At 60.8% G+C, this 18847-nt stretch overlaps 1 protein-coding gene across 4 annotated transcripts; it reads left to right on the top strand.

Moving 5' to 3' along the window:
* Positions 1 to 1730: 1730 nt before the first annotated feature.
* On the top strand, positions 1731 to 18747 carry LOC103055847 (sodium-dependent proline transporter-like). Of its 4 annotated transcripts, none has more exons than XM_088140360.1 (15): positions 1731 to 1824; positions 5485 to 5719; positions 9536 to 9667; positions 10184 to 10338; positions 10553 to 10605; positions 11162 to 11300; positions 11445 to 11579; positions 12494 to 12597; positions 12839 to 12963; positions 13318 to 13430; positions 14349 to 14483; positions 15182 to 15281; positions 15742 to 15860; positions 16000 to 16173; positions 17645 to 18747. In XM_088140360.1, the coding sequence occupies exons 1-15, from the start codon at positions 1798 to 1800 to the stop codon at positions 17795 to 17797; spliced, it is 1899 nt and encodes a 632-aa protein (XP_087996486.1). In that variant the 5' UTR covers positions 1731 to 1797; the 3' UTR covers positions 17798 to 18747. The 4 variants fall into 4 exon arrangements, with proteins under 4 accessions (XP_087996486.1, XP_087996487.1, XP_087996484.1 ...); XM_088140361.1 differs by having other exon boundaries at positions 15220 to 15281; XM_088140358.1 differs by having other exon boundaries at positions 16000 to 17774.
* Positions 18748 to 18847: the final 100 nt, after the last annotated feature.

The following is an 18847-nucleotide window of genomic DNA, read 5'->3' on the forward strand; positions in this document are numbered from 1 at the left end:
GCCGGTTGCATCGGCCCCCAGAGCCCCCTCGAGTGGCCGGCCGCGGAGGAGGCTCGCCCGAGCCGGGCTGCCTTCTCGAACTCGCCAACCCCAGAACCCAGCAAGCCCCGCGGGTCGGAGGTCCTGCGCCCCAGTGGCGTCTCAGCAGCCCGCAAGGCCGCCCCCACCCCGGGCTGCGGGGCGGAAGGGCCGCTGGGAGCCTGGCCCTGCAGACCCCCTTTTACGCCCCCCGACTGGCAGCCCTCCCCCAGCCGCCACTAGCCCAGCCCGTCGGTTTGTGCCGTGCCGAGGCTTGGAAGGCCGCCCAGCACAAGCAGGGGCAGGAAAAGCCCGCGGCGGAACAAGAAGGAAATGCGGAGCCCCGCAGGGCAACAAGCACAGCGGAGGGAGTCCGTGGGGGTCGCTCCCGGGCACGGGCCACCGCGGGAAAGGCAGGCTCCCCTCCGCAAAGGAGCGGACCTAGAGGGAGCAGCCCGGAGATGCCCTCCCTGGGGGGGAGCGCGCGGGGCGGACGTCCGTGGCCCAACCGGGGTCGGAAGGGGCAACCGGCGCCTGTCGCAGGCCGGCGCAGCTCGCGGAGCAGCGGTGCTCGTGGGCAAAAGGGGACGTGCCCCCCCAACCGCCCGCGCGGCCGCATTCTGGGCGGTTTCGGGGGCAGCCCCGTGGGGAGCGGGTTGCGCTAGTCCGACCCAGAGGTGGCCAAGCCGTGAGTGACCATCAGCGCGACCCCCCAGTCCAGGAATGGGTGCAACTGGTGCCCAAGATGCAGCTGTGCAAAGGGCCCCCTGGCCACAGTTGCCACCCGCTCTTTCAGCGGCAGCTGAGTCCCGGAGAACCCCCAGATTGCGCGCCAAGTCGGAGGGGGGGCAGCGCCATTTCAAGGGAGGACCCCAGGTTCTCCACGTTGATCTCCCCCCCAAGTGCCTTGCGTGTTCTTATGGACCTCGGCCTCGCCTCCTTCCCCCCAAGCTATAGAGGCCCAGGGGTGCCGCTTCAGCCCCAACCGTTTGGGTTGCCCCTCCGAAGGGGCAGTGCGGGGAGGCGGCTCCAAGGCGCTCCCGGCGTAGCTTCGCGCAAGCTCCAGATAACGCCCGAAATTCATGTTCAGCCTTGCGCAAAGAAGGGCAGCGCCGCCTGCGCCGCCGGGCTCCGAGCGCCCCCTTTGCCCGCCCCCCCCTCCCCGCAGCCGCTGCGCGGGGCGGCCTCCATCCGGCGGGCTCGGAGGCCGCGAGAGCCTTTCCTGGCCAGCGCGGTCCTGCCAGGACAAGGAGGCTCGCTGTTCCTCGGCTGCGCTCCCAGCCGGCAGCGATCCCCCCAGGGCGTGGGTCTCGGCCCCCATCCCCGCAGCGCTCCGCCCGAGTCCGGGCCAGGGGCGCCGGTGCCCGCCCCGCGCTCGTTGCGCCGACGCCCCCTCCGCTCCGCCGCCCGCCGCTTTCGGCCCGTCCAGGCGTCCCGGGCGGCTCGCGCGCGCGCGTCCTGCAGGCGGGCCGGCAGAGCAAGCGGCGCCGGACGGGGGGGCTGCTCCGGCGGGTGCCGCCGGGGCGGCGAGGGGGGCGGGCCGGCTGAGGGGCGCTTTCCTCGGGGCGACCCCGCCAGAGGAGCGGCGCCGGGGCCGCGGGCGAGCCCCCGCTGGCGGGCGGCGGGCGGCGCCGGCTGAGCCACCCGAGGCGGGCCAGGTGAGCGGGCGCGGTCAGGTGGTGGGCCGGCCGGCCTCCCTGGCCCCGCCTCGCCCGCCTGGCCGGGCTCGGCCGTGCTGCCGGCCGGAACTGGAGCGAGTCGGTGCTGCCCGTCGCGCCGATGGAGCCTCCCGCTGCTGCCAGCCCGGTGAGTCCCGGCAGGAGAGTCGGAGGGGCTCCGGAGGGGCGCTGGGGCGGGAGGCGGCTGCTGCTCGCCCGCGCGGGATTCGGCCCGCGGGGCTCCGGCTCAGCCCAACCTGAGCCTACCCAGCAGGGTGGTTGTGGTGGGAGACCCCGGCTTAGCTCTTCCTCCCTGCAATGGGGGCCCGGCGCGTGCCCCCCGCCTGGAGGCCACCTTCTGGTGCCCAGCCGCCAGTGGGCAGCGCAGCCCGCCTTCTGGCGACGGGGCCGGGAAAGAGCCGGGCGGTTGGCAAAGGAACCAGGGCCGGGCCCGGCTGGTGCTGGGAGGGGCGCAGCCGGCCCGGCGGGGCTGGCAGGAAGGCGCGGCGCGCAGAAGGTCCCGGCTCCCAGGAGACGCGGCGGGGCGAGCGCCACCGCGGCCTGAGCCTCGTGCCCCGAAGGGCCCCGGCTCTGCGGAAGAGGAGGCAGAAGGGCTGCGGCAGCCCTCCCGCACCCCGAGCTGGATCGGCCCCCAGATTCCCCCTGGGGAGTCGAACCAAGGCGTCGCTTCCTGAAGCGCCCGGCCGGCCGGGAATGCGGCTCCTCTCTGGAGCTCGCAGTCGGTCCCGCAGCAGCTTCTCCCGCTTAGGAGGGCCCTGGGCGACGACCAGTTAAAATCTCCTCAGTTAACATCTGCGCATTTTACAGTACTTCTTTGGTTAGTTTTGGTGCTTCCTTTTTTTTTCTTTTCCTTTTAAGAAGATGGGTGTTTGAATCCACACACGCTTTTTTCTTCCACCCAAAGCAAAGCTGGGATCTGTGGGCCAAGGCACCTGGTCGCCTGTGGGTGGCTCTCACCTCTGGGTCCCCAGGAGCAGGGGTGGTCTGGACCAAGTCCGTGAAGAGGGGCTGGTCTGCAGGGGTCCTGCGAGGAGTTTCATGGCTGCGTTCAAAGCCATCTGGTTTAAAGTTCTTTTAAGAGGAGCTGAGCACCTCCGGAGAAAGCGGCTTCCGCTCCTCAGTGACTTAAAACACTTTTTTTCTTGACCTTTTTTGGATGGGGCCACATTTCTTCTGAGGGGGAGTCGAAGCACCCCCCTTCTTCACTGGCCAAGGTTTTCCTTCCACCTTGGAGGCCCACGGGGCTGCGGTTTCATCACCTGGAGGACTTTTACCTGCTTCCTCACCAGGCTGCCCATCTCCAGGGAGATCTGCCGGGGAAGAGGGCCTGATTCCCACTTAGTTTCCCGGCACTTCCAGGCTCTCATGGCACCCCTCAGCTGCCTGCGAGGCCTTCGGTTGAGTCTGCTGGGAATCCTGGGAACTGGGGTCTGACCCAGCTGGGCAGGGCCTCCCTCTGCCCAGCTTGACCCAGAGCGTGAATCTGGTGTGTTTGGCGAGCAGGTGGCATCCAGACTGCAGTGCCAGGAGGGGCTGGAGGAAGACCCAGCAGGTGCCAGGGAGCATCTCACTCTCTGCCCTGTCCCCTTTCCCGGGCTGAGGGCCAACTCTTCCCCCGGTGTGTGCGTGGATCCAGGGGTCCGAAGAGGGCACCAGGACGCTGTGGGGCTCCCCTCTCTGTGCTGTGCAAGAGAAGCCGAGGGCCGCACGGCGTCCATCTGGGGTCCTCACCTTCGGGGTAGGGGGTAGTCCTTTCAGCCAGCATCCCTCAGAGCCTGTGGAGGTACTTCTGGCGGCCGCAGCCGGATCCTCCTGCTGACCGTGCGTGCGCTTCCATCTTTCTCTCACACACAGGCATGGCACAGCTGCTCCTTTATGTAGGACTTCAACTCCTGTGACTCACAACTAGCCTGGGGAATTGTGGGAGTTGTAATCCACAGTGCCTTGGAAGTCAAGTTCAGGAAGGCTGCTGAGCTGTTAGCTAAAAGCGGGTGTGATCTGAGCCATTCTGCGTTCCTGGCCTCAGAAGTGGCTTGTGCTGGGCCTGATCCAGCTCCTCCCAAACTGGGGCTCTCCAAGTGTGTTGGCCTACAATTCCCATCAACCCCAGGCAGCAGGAGAGGATCACAGGAGCTGTAGTCCAAGGCATCGGGCAGGCACAGGCCTTGGGAGGGCTGGCATGCTCCATCACCGGATCTTTGGGGACCCCTTCTCTTGCTGTTCTGATTTTCAAATGATGTGCAGCCCCTCGGCGGTCTCCCTCCTGCCTAGCAATGACCCTGAGACAGCTGTGCTTGGGTCAGGTGTCCAGGAAGAAATAGGGGGCTAGGAGTGAGGCCCAGTGGCCTTTGGGTCATGGGCAATCCAACCCGCTTTTGTGGAGAAGATCAGCGACCCTTCATGTAAGAGCTTGTGGAGTTGCCCTCATTCATACCACCCGGTCATTTTCATATTTGGCACGTTCTGCGTCGTTTGGCAGCATCTGCCTGAAGAAGCCTGCGAGTGATCAGCTGGCCAGACGGTGCCTTTCCTGGGAGCCGCAGGTGGAAGGAAAACAGAGATGCCAGGGCATCTCTGAAAGGGGGTGAAAGAGGCCTGAGAAATTTCTGAGGTTCCCAGAGACGCTGCACTCCCCTTTTCACTCCACAAGAGGTTGTCCAAAGAGCAGAGCTCCCGACTCACCCACGCGTGAATTTCAGGGCCAAACACAGGTCTCGTGAGCGTCTGAAGGAAGACTTGCACTGAAGTACCCACGAGGGGCTGGGTGGGCGGCTGCCCTGGAAACGCGTGGGCTCCTCCTGGTTTTGTAGCCGCTAAACCCTAAGCTGGCTTGGTGTAGCAGTGAAGGCACCAGGCCAGGAACCGGAAGACCGTCAGTTCTAGTCCCGCGTGAGGTACAAAGCCAACAGGTGACCTTGGGCCAGTCCCTCCCTCTCAGCCCCGGGAGAAGAAGGCCGGGGCAAGCCACTTCCGAAAAACCTTGCCAGGAAAACTGCAGGGACTAGTCCAGCCGGTCGCCGGGAGTCAACACTGACTCAAAGGCGCACACACACCCACACCCCCAGCAATTAAGAGCAGTTTTCTAGATGATTCATCCGTCGCATTTGGGTGGCCCTCTCTGCCGAGCTAGGATTCCACTCGTTTGGCCTGTCCCTGAAGGTTGATGGCTTCCCGGGGTGCCCGGTGGGTTTTTGGCTGACCTGGCTGGAGTTCCAGCTGAGGTCCTGGGAGTCTCCCTGGGGAATGGCAGGTACTCCTGAGGACCTTCTCTGCACTGCAGAGCACCCAGCGTTTCTGCTGAGCTGTGGGGGATGAAGCCCAAGCAGGGGCGTCTGCAGGGTGTGGTCAAAAAAGTCAAGAGGGCCGCTGCAGCGGCGCAGTTGAAGCTCCGCCTTAAAACCAGGCAGAGCTTTAGTTGCATCTCTGTGACTTTTTTGACCACGCCCTGAGGACGGCTCTGAGCTGATGGCAGAAAGCTCGGAACAGATCCTCACAGGTGTCGGGGCAGAGCTTCTCTGGGCTTTCTGCAGAACCCTTCTCGGGCCCTCAAGCTGCTCCCCATTGGTTGGTCCAGCTGCAGAGAAGGTTAGTCTGCACGCTCCTGTCCCCCAGACCCAGGGGCAGATGGAGCCAGGAGAGCACGCTCCTGATGAGAAGGTTCTTGGTGCAAAGGGTCCCACTGAAAGGAGGCCCTGGACCAGGAGGGGACCACTTCCCCCGAGGAGGAGGACTTCTACTCTGACCGCTGTGCTCCTGACTGGCATTCTCATCTCTCCTTGGGCGACAGGGCAGAGTCACCCAACCGAATGGGGCTGGCCTGGAGGGGTGCTTCCTGCCATCCACCATGCTGCCCCAGAGGGAGCCATCTGTCCCGGTCCAGGACACGACGCCGGCCCCTGAGCCCAGCCAACCCCGGGAGACGTGGGGAGGGAAGTACGAATTCCTGCTCTCCTGCTTGGGATACTGTGTGGGCCTGGGGAACGTGTGGCGGTTCCCGTATCTCTGCTATCGCAACGGAGGCGGTGAGTGGACGTCCCTCCGGGATTGCTCAAGGCTGCTGCTTCAGGATGGGGGCGGTGGGGGGGGGTTGTGCAGCTTGGCTAAGAGGGTCCGTGGTTTTCCTGAGATGCAAACGTTATTTGGGTTAAGCAGCATTGCTCGAAGAGCAGAAAATGAGTCAATCGTCAGGATAGGAAATTCAGGAGAAGAAACTGGGAGAAGGGCAAAGAAATCTGGGTTTCTGACCAGCCCCGTTCACTAGATCTCTTCGTGCCTCCCTAGCCTTGCGTGCCAGTCTTGCTTCCAGCACCTCCGCACCTTGCCGCCTCTTCCTTCCTTCTTTGCGACTGCCTGCCGGTACAGAGTCCAAATGTCGGCCTCTTCTTTGGAGTGGAAGACGTGCTGTTGTGAGCCGCGTCCACCCGCTTCCTTGTCCGGACATCATGGGCGGCCTGCTTCTCCTGGGAGGGTCCACTGGGTCAAAGGCTTCCCTCGTCTCCTCTGGCACCCTTGTTCCCGCAGCAGGAGCCAGAAGTCGCTGAGCAACCGGCTTCCTCTGGGGAAGTCTGAAGGGAGTTTGGGGGCGCAGCGAGAGGCCGCCTCTGGGTCCTCAGCCTTTGGTGCACCTCATGGCACATCTGCCATGGCTCGGTGGCCTCCAAGATGTCAGTGCCTCTCTGCTGCTTTGGGGCGGCCCTTTGTGAGCTGAGCCAGGCATCCCTCGAGCCTTCGTCACCACGGGCACAACCCCATCGCACCTCAGATGCGGCTGGGGTTGATCTTGCCATGCCCGCAAGCAAATCGTCGGGCTCGGCTCCTGGGCACAGCATGGACAAACGTCTACCATCTTTACCTGCCTCCAGGAGTAACAATTCCTTGAAGACCTACCAGTAATTCCTCGCATCCCCCCCATCCACTGTCTCCCCTTCCCTCAACTTCGGGAAGTATAATCCCTCTTCCTAGTCTTCCTCCACTCGCATCAGACATGCGAGTTTGATTCCTGGTAATTGCCTCATGGGACCACTTGGCCCTTCCTTGGTCCAGAACGGATTCACTGGGTCCTCCTCCACCCTTGGCGCTCTTAGCAGAAGCTCTCGTATCCATACGGCCGAGCGTCTATCCATCTGTCTTCTTTCTCTGTCTCAGTGCCCAGTTTTCATTGCCACTGAGAAAACCATTGCTTGAAAATGGCATTGAAATCTCCTCCTCCTCCTCCTCCTGCTTCCTCTTTATTCCTTCAGCACATAGTTCATTATCTGTTGTTGAGTGCGAGAAAACAAAATTATCCAACACTTTCGCTTCTTTGCCGTCAGCTCTGAGCTTGCCAAGCAAGCATGTTGACATTAACGTTGTCTTCTTCATTAATATTAATGTAGATTGTTCCACTTCCATTTTTGCTTCCATACGGAGCTCAAAGCCTCCTTCGCTTTCACCTAAGGGGTGTCCTCCCCGCGCCTCCAACTGCGAGTGTTTTGACCTGAACTTTGCCCCAGGCCTGCCTCTCTCATCCTCGCTGCCCGCCTTGAGCAGGGTGGGGGCAACGGGCATCCCCGTCTCGCCCCTCCCCCTCCACAACAACCCTGCTTCTCCACACTCTGCCCTTAACAGAAGCTTCTTGTCCTTCAGAGGAAGAGTCGGCGGGTGGGACCTGCCTTTTCCTTGAACGCATTCCACATTGGGGCATGGTCCACGCAGTCAAAGGCCTGCCTGCCGTGGTAAAGCAGGAGCAAACCTCCTCCTTGCATCCTCTTGCTCCCCCCACAATCCGCTTGGCGATCGCCCTCGCATCTCCTGCCCTTCCACCTGACTCCCCTCTCTCTCTCTCTCTCTCTCTCTGAATGGCTCTATTCTTTGTAAGCTCTTAAGTCAAAATTGCATATGTGAGTAATTAGTGTAATGGTTCAATAACTTGCACATTCTTTAGCTTCTTTAGCATCTCCCTTTTTCTGCACAGGTACATACACCGATCCTTCTCTGACTACAGGAACGCACATACAGGTAGTCCTCGACTTACAACCATTCATTTAACAACCATTCAAAGTTACAATAGCACTGAAAAAATTACTTATGACCAGTCCTCACATTTACGACAATCGCAGTATCCCTGCAGTCACATGATCAACATTCGGACACTTGGCAATTGGCATGTATTTACGACAGTTGCAACATGCCAGGATCACATGATCACCGTTTGTACTTCTTTGCCATCAGCTATGAGCTTGCCAAGCAAGCATGTTGACGTTAACATTGTCTTCTTCAGGGTCAGGTGATCAGGGGGCTTCCAACAAGCAAAGTCAATGGCGGAAATTGGATTCGCTTAACGACCGCAGCAAAAAAGGTTGTAAAATCAGGCACAACTCACTTAAGGACCATATTGCTTAGCAACGAAAGTTCCAGTCCCAATTGTGGTCATAAGTCAAGGACTACCTGTAGCTCCTGAAAATTGTTCAGTCACCCTGAGAATGGGGTCAAGTCAACAGCAGAAGTTTTCCTCTGCATTCCGCAAGGGGGCACTGTAGACTGAGCAGTCTCCCAGGAACAAAATCCATTTGGGGGAAGGCGAAGATCCAGGGACCAAGTGCCGAAGAACTTTTCGGCAAACAGGCTGTAAGGCAGCTTTCTCCACCCAGCTGATGTCCCCCAGAGGTGGAGTGAGTGATGTGGAATCCAACATCTGGAGGAAGGTGTTGCCCCCAGCCCAAGTCACTGAGACGTTCTCCTGTGTCTGCACTGTGTTGGTCTGCCCATCTGGGAGAAGCTCAGAAGTGGGGAGCAAAAAGGGAGGGCTTCTCGGGGGGACTCTACAGGTGGATTGTTCTGCTATAGCCCATTTCTTACCATCAGGAAGTTTTTCCTCTTAAACTAACTCTAGATAGCTGCACGTTATACCCATTATTTCTCATCCTAGTTTCTGTGGCAATGTGTCTGCTGTCTACACAGTGAGAAGTAATTCTTGACCATCTTCTTTAATGGCTCCTTCTCTGTACCTGAACAATTATGTCATGCCTCCCTTCAGGCTTCTTTCCTCCAGACTGAACATCCTTCCTTTAGCTTGTCCTCAGGTCCCTGTATCATCTTGGCCACCTCCTCTGAACCAACCTGTCCATAACCTTCTGGAATTGCGGTTGTCAGAGTCATACCCAATACTCCAGATGTGGGCTCACCATCACTTGAGTAGAGAGGAACAAGGAAGGGCTGGTCTGTGTCTGTCTGTCTGTCCATCTGTCTGTCCGTCCATCCATCCATCCATGTATTTATCTATCATATTTCTGCCCCACCGCCATCAAAAGACTCACACACCTTTCACATGATGCTTCCATGAGACAGCCCAAAACTGCGTTAACCCTGCTGGCTCGTATTTGCCTTCCTGTCATTGACCACACCCATGAGTTTTACTTCCAAGCCATGAATCCCCCATCTTTTATGTGTGCCAGTCATGGAAATGATTGATAAAATGATGGAAATCATGGAAATGATTCCATCCTTTTGAGGCTGAGCAAAGTGGGTCACAGTGAAGTCTGCCAAGGCCTGCAAGAGGGTCGGTAGCTCTTCCCTCTAGCCTGAGAACCTGCCAGGCCTTCACTGTTGACTTTCCCAGCTTTAGACTTTGATCCTTGGGCCGTGCTGCTTCCCTCAGGCCCTCGTTGCCACGAGCACCAAAAAAGCATATTTTCCCAGGCCTGTAGCCTCTAAAGCAAGCGGGAATCCATTCTCCTGCAGTAGTGGTTTGAGTCCGTCCAGGGCCAGCGATCGGTTGCATTGAGGAGGAGGAGGAGGGCTGGTGGTGGTGGTGGTGTTGTATGTTGAGGACCACACCTACGCTGGGTTGTCTTCCCTAGGGGTGTTTCTGATTCCATACTCCATCATGCTCATCTTCACGGGTCTGCCTCTCTTCCTGATGGAGCTCAGCCTTGGCCAATATGGTGCTGCAGGACCTATCAGTGTCTGGAAGTGCTGCCCCCTCCTGAAAGGTAAGCCTGGGGGCTGCAATGGGGCCCAGAAGCCATCGAGCTCCAAAGGGGAGCCCATCAGTCCAGGCAGGGCATCCTGGGAGTGAGAGGGGGAAGGGATCCCAAAGGGTCCTTCTAGGGCCGGGAGGGCTGCAGGCGGGGGCCTGCTTTCCCTCCTCATTTGCCCTGCGGAGGACCTCCTCCTGCCCCCGGGGGCAATGAGCAGACGAGCCCTGGGCCTTGTAAGCCTGCCAAACCCAACATCTCTTTCCGCCGCTGCTGCCCCAAGAGGCTGAGCCACACGGGTCCTGGCCTCCTCACACGCGAGGGCCTATGCCAGCCTTACGCCTGGCCAGCCACGAATCCAACACTGCTGCTCTGGTGGAGCTCAGGGAGCCCAGGGCTGCTTCTGGGGAGCTGCCCAGCGGCAGTCTGTGCCTTGCCCGGCGGTGCCCTCAACCCTCCTGGAGGCATCCCCAACTGGGGAAGGGGAGTCCTAGGCGCCTGGCTGGTCGACACCCTCCACACCCCCTACAGGGATTGGAATCGGGATGTTGGTGGTGTCCTCGCTGGTCTCCCTCTACTACAACGTCATCATCGCTTGGACTTTCTACTATCTGAGCATGTCCTTCCAGAGCCCCCTGCCCTGGTCCTGCGACGCCCCACAGAACGGCCCCCTCTGCCAATCTCAGGTACCGGGTGGGCCCGAGGTGGAGAGAAAGGGGCGGTGGGTGGCGTGGGGGATGGCCGAGAACCTGTGGATTGTCCCAAGCCACGCACTGCGCCTCCTCTCTGGCCGGGGAGACACTCGGGCAGCAGGGGAGCCGGCTGGCTGGCCGGCCCTGGAGGACCTAGAGGCGTGCGCCTGTGCGGCCGGCCCTGTGACCAGGGTCTGTTCCGTTTCAGAACGGGTCTTTGGCCAACAGCTCCTGGGCCAGCGCCAGCGAAGCCTTCTGGAAGTGAGTCTCTTTCGGGGGTCAGTAGAGGAAATCTCGGAGAGGTGGCAGGGCGCCCCTTGAACTCTCCTAGGGGTCAGCCAGGGGCGGCAGAAAGTTGGGGCTCAAGGCTGGCCTTGGTCAGCCGCTTCTGCCGGAGCTCCTGCTTCTGCCCCGACCGGAGAGTGCAGCTCGTGGGAGGGAGACACACACACACACATACACACACACACACACAATGGCAAAAGGTTCGATCAGAAAAAACGTCCTGTCGTTGCTGCTTCGCCTCCAGCCCAGCAAACAAATCTGGCCAGGTATGGAGGGAGGGAGGGGGGAACTCTCTCCGCTGCCCCCCCCGGACCCGGCTGGGTCTCCTTAGCGAGGTCTCCTTCCCCCTTTCCCTCACTGCTGCCAGGATAAGGTGGCCGTGGGTTGTGGGGCACCCGTTTTGCCCGGGCTGGGAAGATGTCTCCTCTGCCCCCTCTTGCGGGCCACATGCTGGGCCCGGGGCAGGGAGGGGGCTAGGGAGGGAGGCTCCCGGCCACCCGCCGCTCCGCCAGCCCTCCTCTTCTGCTTTCAGCGAGCGGGTGCTTGGGGTGGTGCACAGCTCCGGCCTGGGCGACCCTGGCCCTGTGAGGTGGCCGCTGGCACTGTGCCTGCTGCTGGCCTGGGCAGTTGTCTTCCTCTGCACGCTGAAGGGTATCCGCAGTTCAGGCAAGGTGAGTGGCGGGTCTCGGCTGCCCACGGGAGCCCACGCAGGGGGCCAGCGCGGTGAGGCCCCTCTTCCTTGCCCTGGAGGGCCCTGCCTGCTTCCAGCGGGGGGGTCGCCTCTCCCTCTCAGCTGGCCTGCCATCCTCTGCCAGGTTGTCTACTTCACCGCCACGTTCCCCTACGTGGTCATGGTTGTGTTGATCATCCGGGGAGCCACGCTGGAGGGCTCCATTGAGGGCGTCCGCTTCTACCTCTCCGCAGACTGGAGCCGGCTCCGGAGCGCTCAGGTAGGCCCTCAGGCGGGGGCGCGATCCCCGCAGCGTTGCCGGGAAAGTGAGGCCGGGGGGGGACCCTGGCCTATGAGGATGCGAGGAGCCCCTCCTGCCTTCTTGCAAGCCGAAGGACAGACAGAGGAGGGGTTTGAGGCTGGGGGGCGGCCTCAGCAGGAGCCGAAGGAACGGGGCGGCTGTGCACGGGGTCCCTTGTTCTGGAGCCAGCCCTCTCATGGGAAGGCTTACAGGGAAGGGAGCCCAACCCTTTAGAGCCAGCCCCATCCTGGGCACCCCACACGGCCTGGATTCGTGCCTGGGGTGAGCCATGCCGCCTTAACCACGTCTGGTGGGACAAACGATCACTTGTTCAGCAACCCAAAGCCATAAATGTGTGTTTACTTCCCTTACGGTGTGATTGCAAACCCTGGCCTGCTTTGTGGATCGCATGAAGATGCGGTTTGACTAACAACGGTTTGCCGAGTCACCCATGACCACCTGGGCTCACACGTTCCGTGAGCCATGCTAACCCCTCTCAGTGTTCCCGCAGGCACGAACTGTGAGAGGCGTGTTGCGCTGATGCGTAGAGTAACAGGGCTTTTTAGCCAGTGCCAATAAGTGGGGTTGCAAGCGAAGAGTAGAGAGCCAGTTTGGTGTAGGGATTAAGGGCACCGGGCTAGAGGCCGGCTGCTCTGCTCCCGCCTAGGCACCAAGCCAGCTGGGTGACCTTGGGCCAGTCTCAGCCCTAGCAAGGAGGCAATGGCCAACCGCTTCCGAAAAACCTTGCCAAGAAAACCGCAGGGGCTCATCCAGGCGGTCTCCGAGAATCAGGCACGATGGAACGGATTAAAAAAAAAAAAAGGTGAGAGAGAAACTTATAAGAGGGAGAAAACTGGAATCAGAATCTGTCTCTCTCCCCCTCCCCGGAGAAGGTCTGGAACGACGCCGCCTCGCAGATCTTCTACTCCCTGGGCATCGGCTTCGGGGGGCTCCTCTCCATGGCTTCCTACAACAAGTTTGACAATAACGTGATCAGGTGAGGCGGGGTCCGGCCATGCTGACCTGGCTCCGGGCACAAACCCCGGCCGAGCACAGATCAGCCACGGGGGGAAGGAATTGGCTTTTGGGGTTCCCAGCACCCAACTTGCTGTAACCGTCCGGGGGGTGAGGAAGGCACAGCCGTGGGGTCCGCCAAAGGCGAGGCGTCAGCGCAGGAAGCCAAGCCAGAGGAAGGCTGGCAGCACTCTCGTTCAGTCTCTCTCTCCCTCTGCCCGCAGGGACACGCTGGTGATCGCCATCGGGAACTGCTGCACCAGCTTCTTTGCCGGCTTCGCCATTTTCTCCATCCTCGGACACATGGCTTGGCGGAAGAAGGTGTCGGTCGGGAGGGTGGCAGATTCGGGTACGGAGGGCGCTGGGAAGCCCCACCGGACTGGGCTGCAAGTCGCCTCCCGATGGCTTTGCCCACCCGGGGACCGCCAGGGCCGTCTTGAAGTCCTTCAATGGTCCTCAGGCCTGGCTCATCGGCGGCTCCAAGAGCAAAGACCGCACCCCCCCTTTTCCTGGGGATCAGGCCACCTGGGGAGCAGGAGCTGAGCAGCTTAGGGGTTCGTGAAGAAGAGCCCCGCCAAGAGCCCACACACACACTCACAGCTCCTCTCGGTCCCCCACTCTATTTCACCTGCAGTGTGCCCGCGTCTGAAGAAAGCAGAAGGCAGCGTAGTGGCCCTTGAGTGACCCCTCGCTCTTTTCGCAGGGCCCGGACTGGCCTTTGTGGCCTACCCAGAGGCCCTGGCCCTGCTGCCCGGCTCAGTGTTCTGGTCCATCCTGTTCTTCCTGATGCTGTTCACCCTGGGGGTGGACACTCTGGTAAGCAAGCCCGGACCCCTTCAGAGCTCGCAGCTGCATGAGGGCCGAGGGCGGGGGAGGCAGCGCGCCAGGAGCTCCAGCAACGCACAAGAAGCAGCCGTCCGGTGTCTCCCGTTGCAGCCTGACCCAGCCGCCCCCTGCAGATCTATTGCAATCCCCGTTAAGCTGGTGGGGGTTGGGTGAGTTGGGTGCCAGCTGCCGTCACACCTGGGTGAGGCTCTCCCACAGGATTGCCAGCGGTCCTGAAGCAAACTTCTGGGCCGTTGAGGTGATTTTTAAAACAACGAAGCTCCTTGGCTGTCCCCTTCCCTTCCCTTCCCTTCCCTTCCCTTCCCTTCCCTTCCCTTCCCTTCCCTTCCCTTCCCTTCCCTTCTTCAGCTATTTTCAGATCAAAATCTCTCTGCAGTGTTGGCAATAGCGAAACTGCTGACTGTTATAAAGCAGCACAAATTACTTAAATTACAAAGCTATTGCAAGTTTGGGTTGGGCTGTAAAACGCTGCTTCCTTGTTCTCCTGCTTTCCAGTTGGCCCGAGAGAAGATTCCTGGGCAGGTGAACGATTCTCACTATGAGAGCTGTGCCCTTTAAAGCAGCTGCATGTTTTTTCAGGCTTCCACGGGAGCTTGAGAAAAGACACGGCTGCTTTAATGAGTCCTATTGAAGTTGCAGGTGCTTTCAAGAGGGGCGGCACTTGTGTCCTGAGTGTTCCAAAGCACCTTTTCCGCATCACTTTTGAAGCATGCACAGCCTGGGTTGTGTCGGTGCCTGGCCCCCGGGAAAGAGAGCTGAGTCTCTTTTCTGCTCCTTGTCGGGCTCATCCTGGTGCCAAGTAGGAGAGGGTGGCTCAGGACTGGGGGAGGGAGGGTGTGCCCTATTCTCCCTGGCAAAGCCACTAATGCCTGCCTGCCTGCCTGCCAGTTTGGAAACATGGAGGGCATCACAACGGCCGTGATGGATGAGTTCCCATCCCTGCGCGACTGGAGGCGCAAAGTGATCTTTCTGGGTGGGCTTTGTTTTGCCTTCTACCTGCTGGGCCTTCTCTTAATTACTGAGGTAAGAGCCAGGGGGAAAGGAACAGGGGGGTGTTTAAAGCTCCCTCCCTTTTCCCCATGCCCATTATCGTGATTCACTGCGCGCACCATTAGGGCACCCTGTCTCTCTGACTGACGAGGAGGGTCGTCACCCTCTCGTCTCGAACCCTGCTGCTCCCGTTGTGAAGCTCGGAAGTACGCAAGGCCCTCTGGCTTGCCCCTGCAAGAGAAAACGTGGTTTCTGGTGGGATCAGCTGTGAAAGAGCTGCTGACGTAGGGTTGGGGGTGCACTGCGTTGTGTGAACCCAGCTTTTGCTTTAGCATGTGGTATAAACCAGGCTGCCACATTAAGCCACCACTCACGGGAGCCGTTTGACTGGGCCTTGCTTGTTACAGCAGGAACGATTTATTATGCTGGGTTTGGGTTTACCATGTTGTAACCGTTGTTGTGCTGGCAAAGGACAGCATTAGGGGTTGTGTAGTGCTGGCCGGGCAGCAAAAGGCTCTTCTGGGAGCCTTTGTGGGCGAGCGCTGCCGGAGCCCAGGGGTGGGTTTGGGGACCCTTGGAAAAGTGCAGCGCACTCAGATGAAGCCCACCCTGCGGCCCTCTGAGGGAGAGCAGGGCACCAGTTGGCCCGGGCCGGTTCTTCCTGCCTCTCCAGGGCCTTGCCCGGTTCGGTGCCTCGCAGCTGCCAGGCCTTTGTGGCTTTCCCCTCGCAGGGCGGCATTTACTGGTTCGCGCTTGTCGACACCTACAGCACGAGCTTTGGGCTCATCTTCGTCGCCCTCTTCATGTGCCTCGGAGTCGCCTCCTTCTACGGTGAGCCCGCCTGGGGCTGAGCCAGGCACGCTGGGCAGGCAGGGGCTTCTCGCGGGAGTCCCTCCCTCCTTCGCGGGCCGCTGCGTCAGTCCCCGCGACAAGCCAGCACCGTGGCTGCCGTAGGGGCAACGGGCCTTTTCCCTCGGTCGGGCCGGTCAGGTTCCCCGTTCCTCGAAGGAGAGCCGCCCGGCATCGCGGAAGGGCAGGGGGTCGTCCCTTTAGCTCTGCCGGGCACCTCCTAAGTTAATAACTGGCGGGCGAGGCCTGGCTTCGGAAAGAACGAAAGACCGCAGTGGCTTCCTCGCTTGCCCTGGGTCAGGAAGGAGGCAGGGGCCGTCACCTGGCAGGGAGGCGGGGTGGATGCGTGAACGAAGAGCGCCAAGCGGAGGCATGGCGGGGCGGGGCGGGGCAGGCGGGGGCCTTCCCTGCGGCCACGTGCTACCTGCTTCCTTCCCTGCAGGGGTGAACCAGTTTTGCCAAGACATTGTCGACATGATCCGGCTGTGCCCGCCCTGGTGCAGCCAGCTGCTGCTCTACTTCAAGGCCTGCTGGGTGGTCTTCACGCCGGGGATGCTCCTGGTAGGCCAGGCGGGGAGATTTGCCGTCTTCCTGCCCCCCCCATCCTCAGGCGGGGATTCTGGGCGGCAAGGGGTGACCTCCCTTGCTCCCCTCTGCTGCCCTTGTCCGCTCTTTGACACCCCCCCCATTCCCTCCACAGTTTACTCTCTTCTATGTTTTCCTGGACCTGTCTGGCACCACACTGCACTACGGGGCATACCAGTACCCGCGGTGGGGGCAGGCCCTGGGCGTCTGCATGGGGGTGCTGACCTGCATTCAGATTCCGCTTTGGGCTGGCGTGGCGCTCTGCAGGGAGTCTGGGACACTGGTCGATGTGAGTTGTGGGGAGAGTCTGGCAGGTCACAGGAAGGGCTGCGCAGAGGCCTGCTGGCAGGAAGGGCCCCGATCTGTCACCTGCAGAGCTGTGAAGGAGCTGAGCCGGGCGAGGCTCCAGGTGTGCCTCTCCTGTGCCGCGGCTCAGGACCCGAGGGGAAGCCATTGCTCTTCTGGACTCATCAGCCCCAAGCTATCTGCAATACAGGCCTACCTTGCAGGGCTGTTAGAGGGACTTCCAAAGAGGATTTCCCTGTTGGAAGGAAGACAGAAACGCTCCCCAGAGCCCTGCTTAGGTTGCAGCCATGCAGGGTTGGATCTTTTCTGGCTGCATCGGGAAGGCAGCGTGGGTATAACACAGCACCCCACCCCACCCCACCCCACCCCACCCACCAGCAGGGCAGCCTGCAGCTCTGCAGGCCAGAGGGGGAAGGCGTCCACCGGCCCAAAGTCTCAGCTGGCAGGAAACGAGACAAGGCAGTTAGTGCAGGCTGCAGCTACCAGACGGGAACAAGGTTTAACCGCATTGGGGAGTGCAGGAAGGGAAACGGTGATGCTGCGCCAGGGCTGGCCTCCGGGCTGGCCTTCTCTGAGGAGTGAGGATTATGGATCAGGGGACACTCCACACACTTCACCGGGCCAGGCGGCCTGTGAATGCAGGCCATTGGGTGGCTTGGAACTGGAGCTTGGCATCCTGGGGAGCCTCAGAGCCGCCGGAAGTCAAGGGTCAGCAACCCCACGCCTGTGAGCGCCAGAGCACACATTGCCCCCCACCCGCCCACCCCGGTGGGGTCTATGGGATCATAAATAAATGAAAAAGGCAGGGCGCTGGCCAAATGCCTTTGGTAGCTCCCCCAGGGCCACTTAAGGAATGCGGGTGGGCCATTTTGTATGAACCCAGAAAGTGAGTTTATTTAGCTACCTGGTCCTGCAAAAGCCAACCCAGAGACTTGCAGCGGGTTTCCCAGTGCGGAGAGCGCTGGAGGTGTCAGCGAACACCAAGGACCCCCTCCTCTGCGCATCAGCAAGGCCGCAGGATCCCAGCAACTGAAGCAAACGTGCAGCAGAGCACCTGGGCGCCTCCGGTTTTTCCCCTGCAGGTCTCTGCCTGCTCTCCTGCAGGGGTCAAGTCCCCCCGCAGGCAGAATTTCCTTTTGACGTCAGTGGTAGCATCTGGGTGCTGGCGAGACACACACACACACACACACACCACCCCCGTGTAGCGTCACTGGCACCAGAGCTTGGGGCAGCTTTGCAGCCCTTCTGGAGACCCGGGGCCGAAAGAAGTGGAGAACTTCTGCCGGGAAGCGTGGCAGCTCTTGGAGAGCGGCAGGGAGACGCCCTGCCCGCCTTGCCTCTCCAGAGGTCTCCTGGCGTGCATTTGCAGGGGATTTTTCCCGGCAATCCCCTGGGTGGCTGAGGTGGGTAATTGGGGCTCTGCCGAAACGGGTAAGTCTCCTGTGTCATTGCAGCGGTTCAGGAAAGCCATCCGTCCTCTGAACTCCTGGCGTTCTGCAAACGGCCGCGAACTGCCCCACCAGGTCATTGACGTCCCCTACACCGTGAACTTGACAGACAGCGACTTTGTGGGGAGTTGGCAACTGCCGGATTGCAGCGAGGCCTGATTCTGCGGCCGACACATGGGGAGGCTTCTGTGCCAGCCCACGTGCCGCCCGGCCACCCCTGCGGAGAGGTTCCAGTCAAAGCAGTGCTCCAGAAGAGATGCTGCTGCTCGCTGGGGGTCAGCCTCGAGGGCGCTGGTGCCTCCCGCCCATCTCCCCGCAAGAAGCCCAGGGGGCTCAGCCGGGGCTGTGGCTGCTCTACTCCCTGATCGGAGGTGGTGAGACTTGGCTCTAGAGGTCTTTCTAGCACCCGCCAGGGCGGGTTTGCCCACCTCCGAAACAGAAGAGGCCAGTCTCTGCTGGGGCTTTGCTGCTCCATGCCAGTCCTCATCCAGCCCTCCGCTCACTTGGTGCCTCACCCCCTAGATTCCTCCTCCTGGATTCGGCCCCCCGCGTCTCCTTCCAACCTCTGCAGGGCCCCATACTGGCTCAGCCGCCTCCAGACAAGCCAACTCCCTGTGCTCCCTCTCGTGCAGCAGAGCGAGACAGGGCGGCAGTGTCTGCCCACGAACCGGAGCTGAGCTAGAGAAGAATCCAGGACAGAACAGGACGCTTCTGGACGAAGTGCCTGGACAGACAACCTCCCTGCCGGTTTTCCTAAGGGGTCTTACAGGCTCTCCCCCCGCCCACCCAGGATGCACATGAAGATGCTTGCCCAGTGTCCCCTCCCTCCTTCCCTCCCCACACATGGGGGCTTCACGAAGCACTTCCAATAAAAGGCGATGGGAAGAACAAGCTCAGGGAAGGTCAGCATTTGTAGAGGCCCTCCTGGAAACCAGACAAGGAAACCTGTTGTGCCACCGTGGAAAGAGCAGCCGAACCTGCCGTCTGCTCCGTCCCCAGGCTGGCCTCCAGGCCGGGTACTTCACTCTCTCCAAGGGAGGCCCTCCTGGCTAGTGGGGAGAGCACCATCGGCCGAGAGGCAGGAATTTCGCCTATGAGACACGCCTCAGGTCAGGAGAAGACAGAGGCAGCCTCCTCCTTGGTCCCCGGCTGAGCTGGGGGCAGCAGCACTTCTGGCCCCCTCTGCAGCCATCTCAGAAGGACACCACA

The sequence above is a fragment of the Python bivittatus genome, unplaced genomic scaffold (genome assembly GCF_059951505.1).
Source record: "Python bivittatus isolate LINGU-HERP-01145 unplaced genomic scaffold, Pbiv_v1 ctg000340_np1212, whole genome shotgun sequence".
NCBI classification, from domain to species: domain Eukaryota; kingdom Metazoa; phylum Chordata; class Lepidosauria; order Squamata; family Pythonidae; genus Python; species Python bivittatus.

Bases quoted from the DNA above. Each gene is read 5' to 3' on its own strand.
- LOC103055847 (XM_088140358.1), top strand. From the start codon at position 1,798: ATGGAGCCTCCCGCTGCTGCCAGCCCG. The intron at 9,668-10,183 runs GTAAGCCTGGGG...CACCCCCTACAG, and splicing joins GTGCTGCCCCCTCCTGAAAG to GGATTGGAATCGGGATGTTG. The intron at 10,606-11,161 runs GTGAGTCTCTTT...TTCTGCTTTCAG, and splicing joins GCCAGCGAAGCCTTCTGGAA to CGAGCGGGTGCTTGGGGTGG.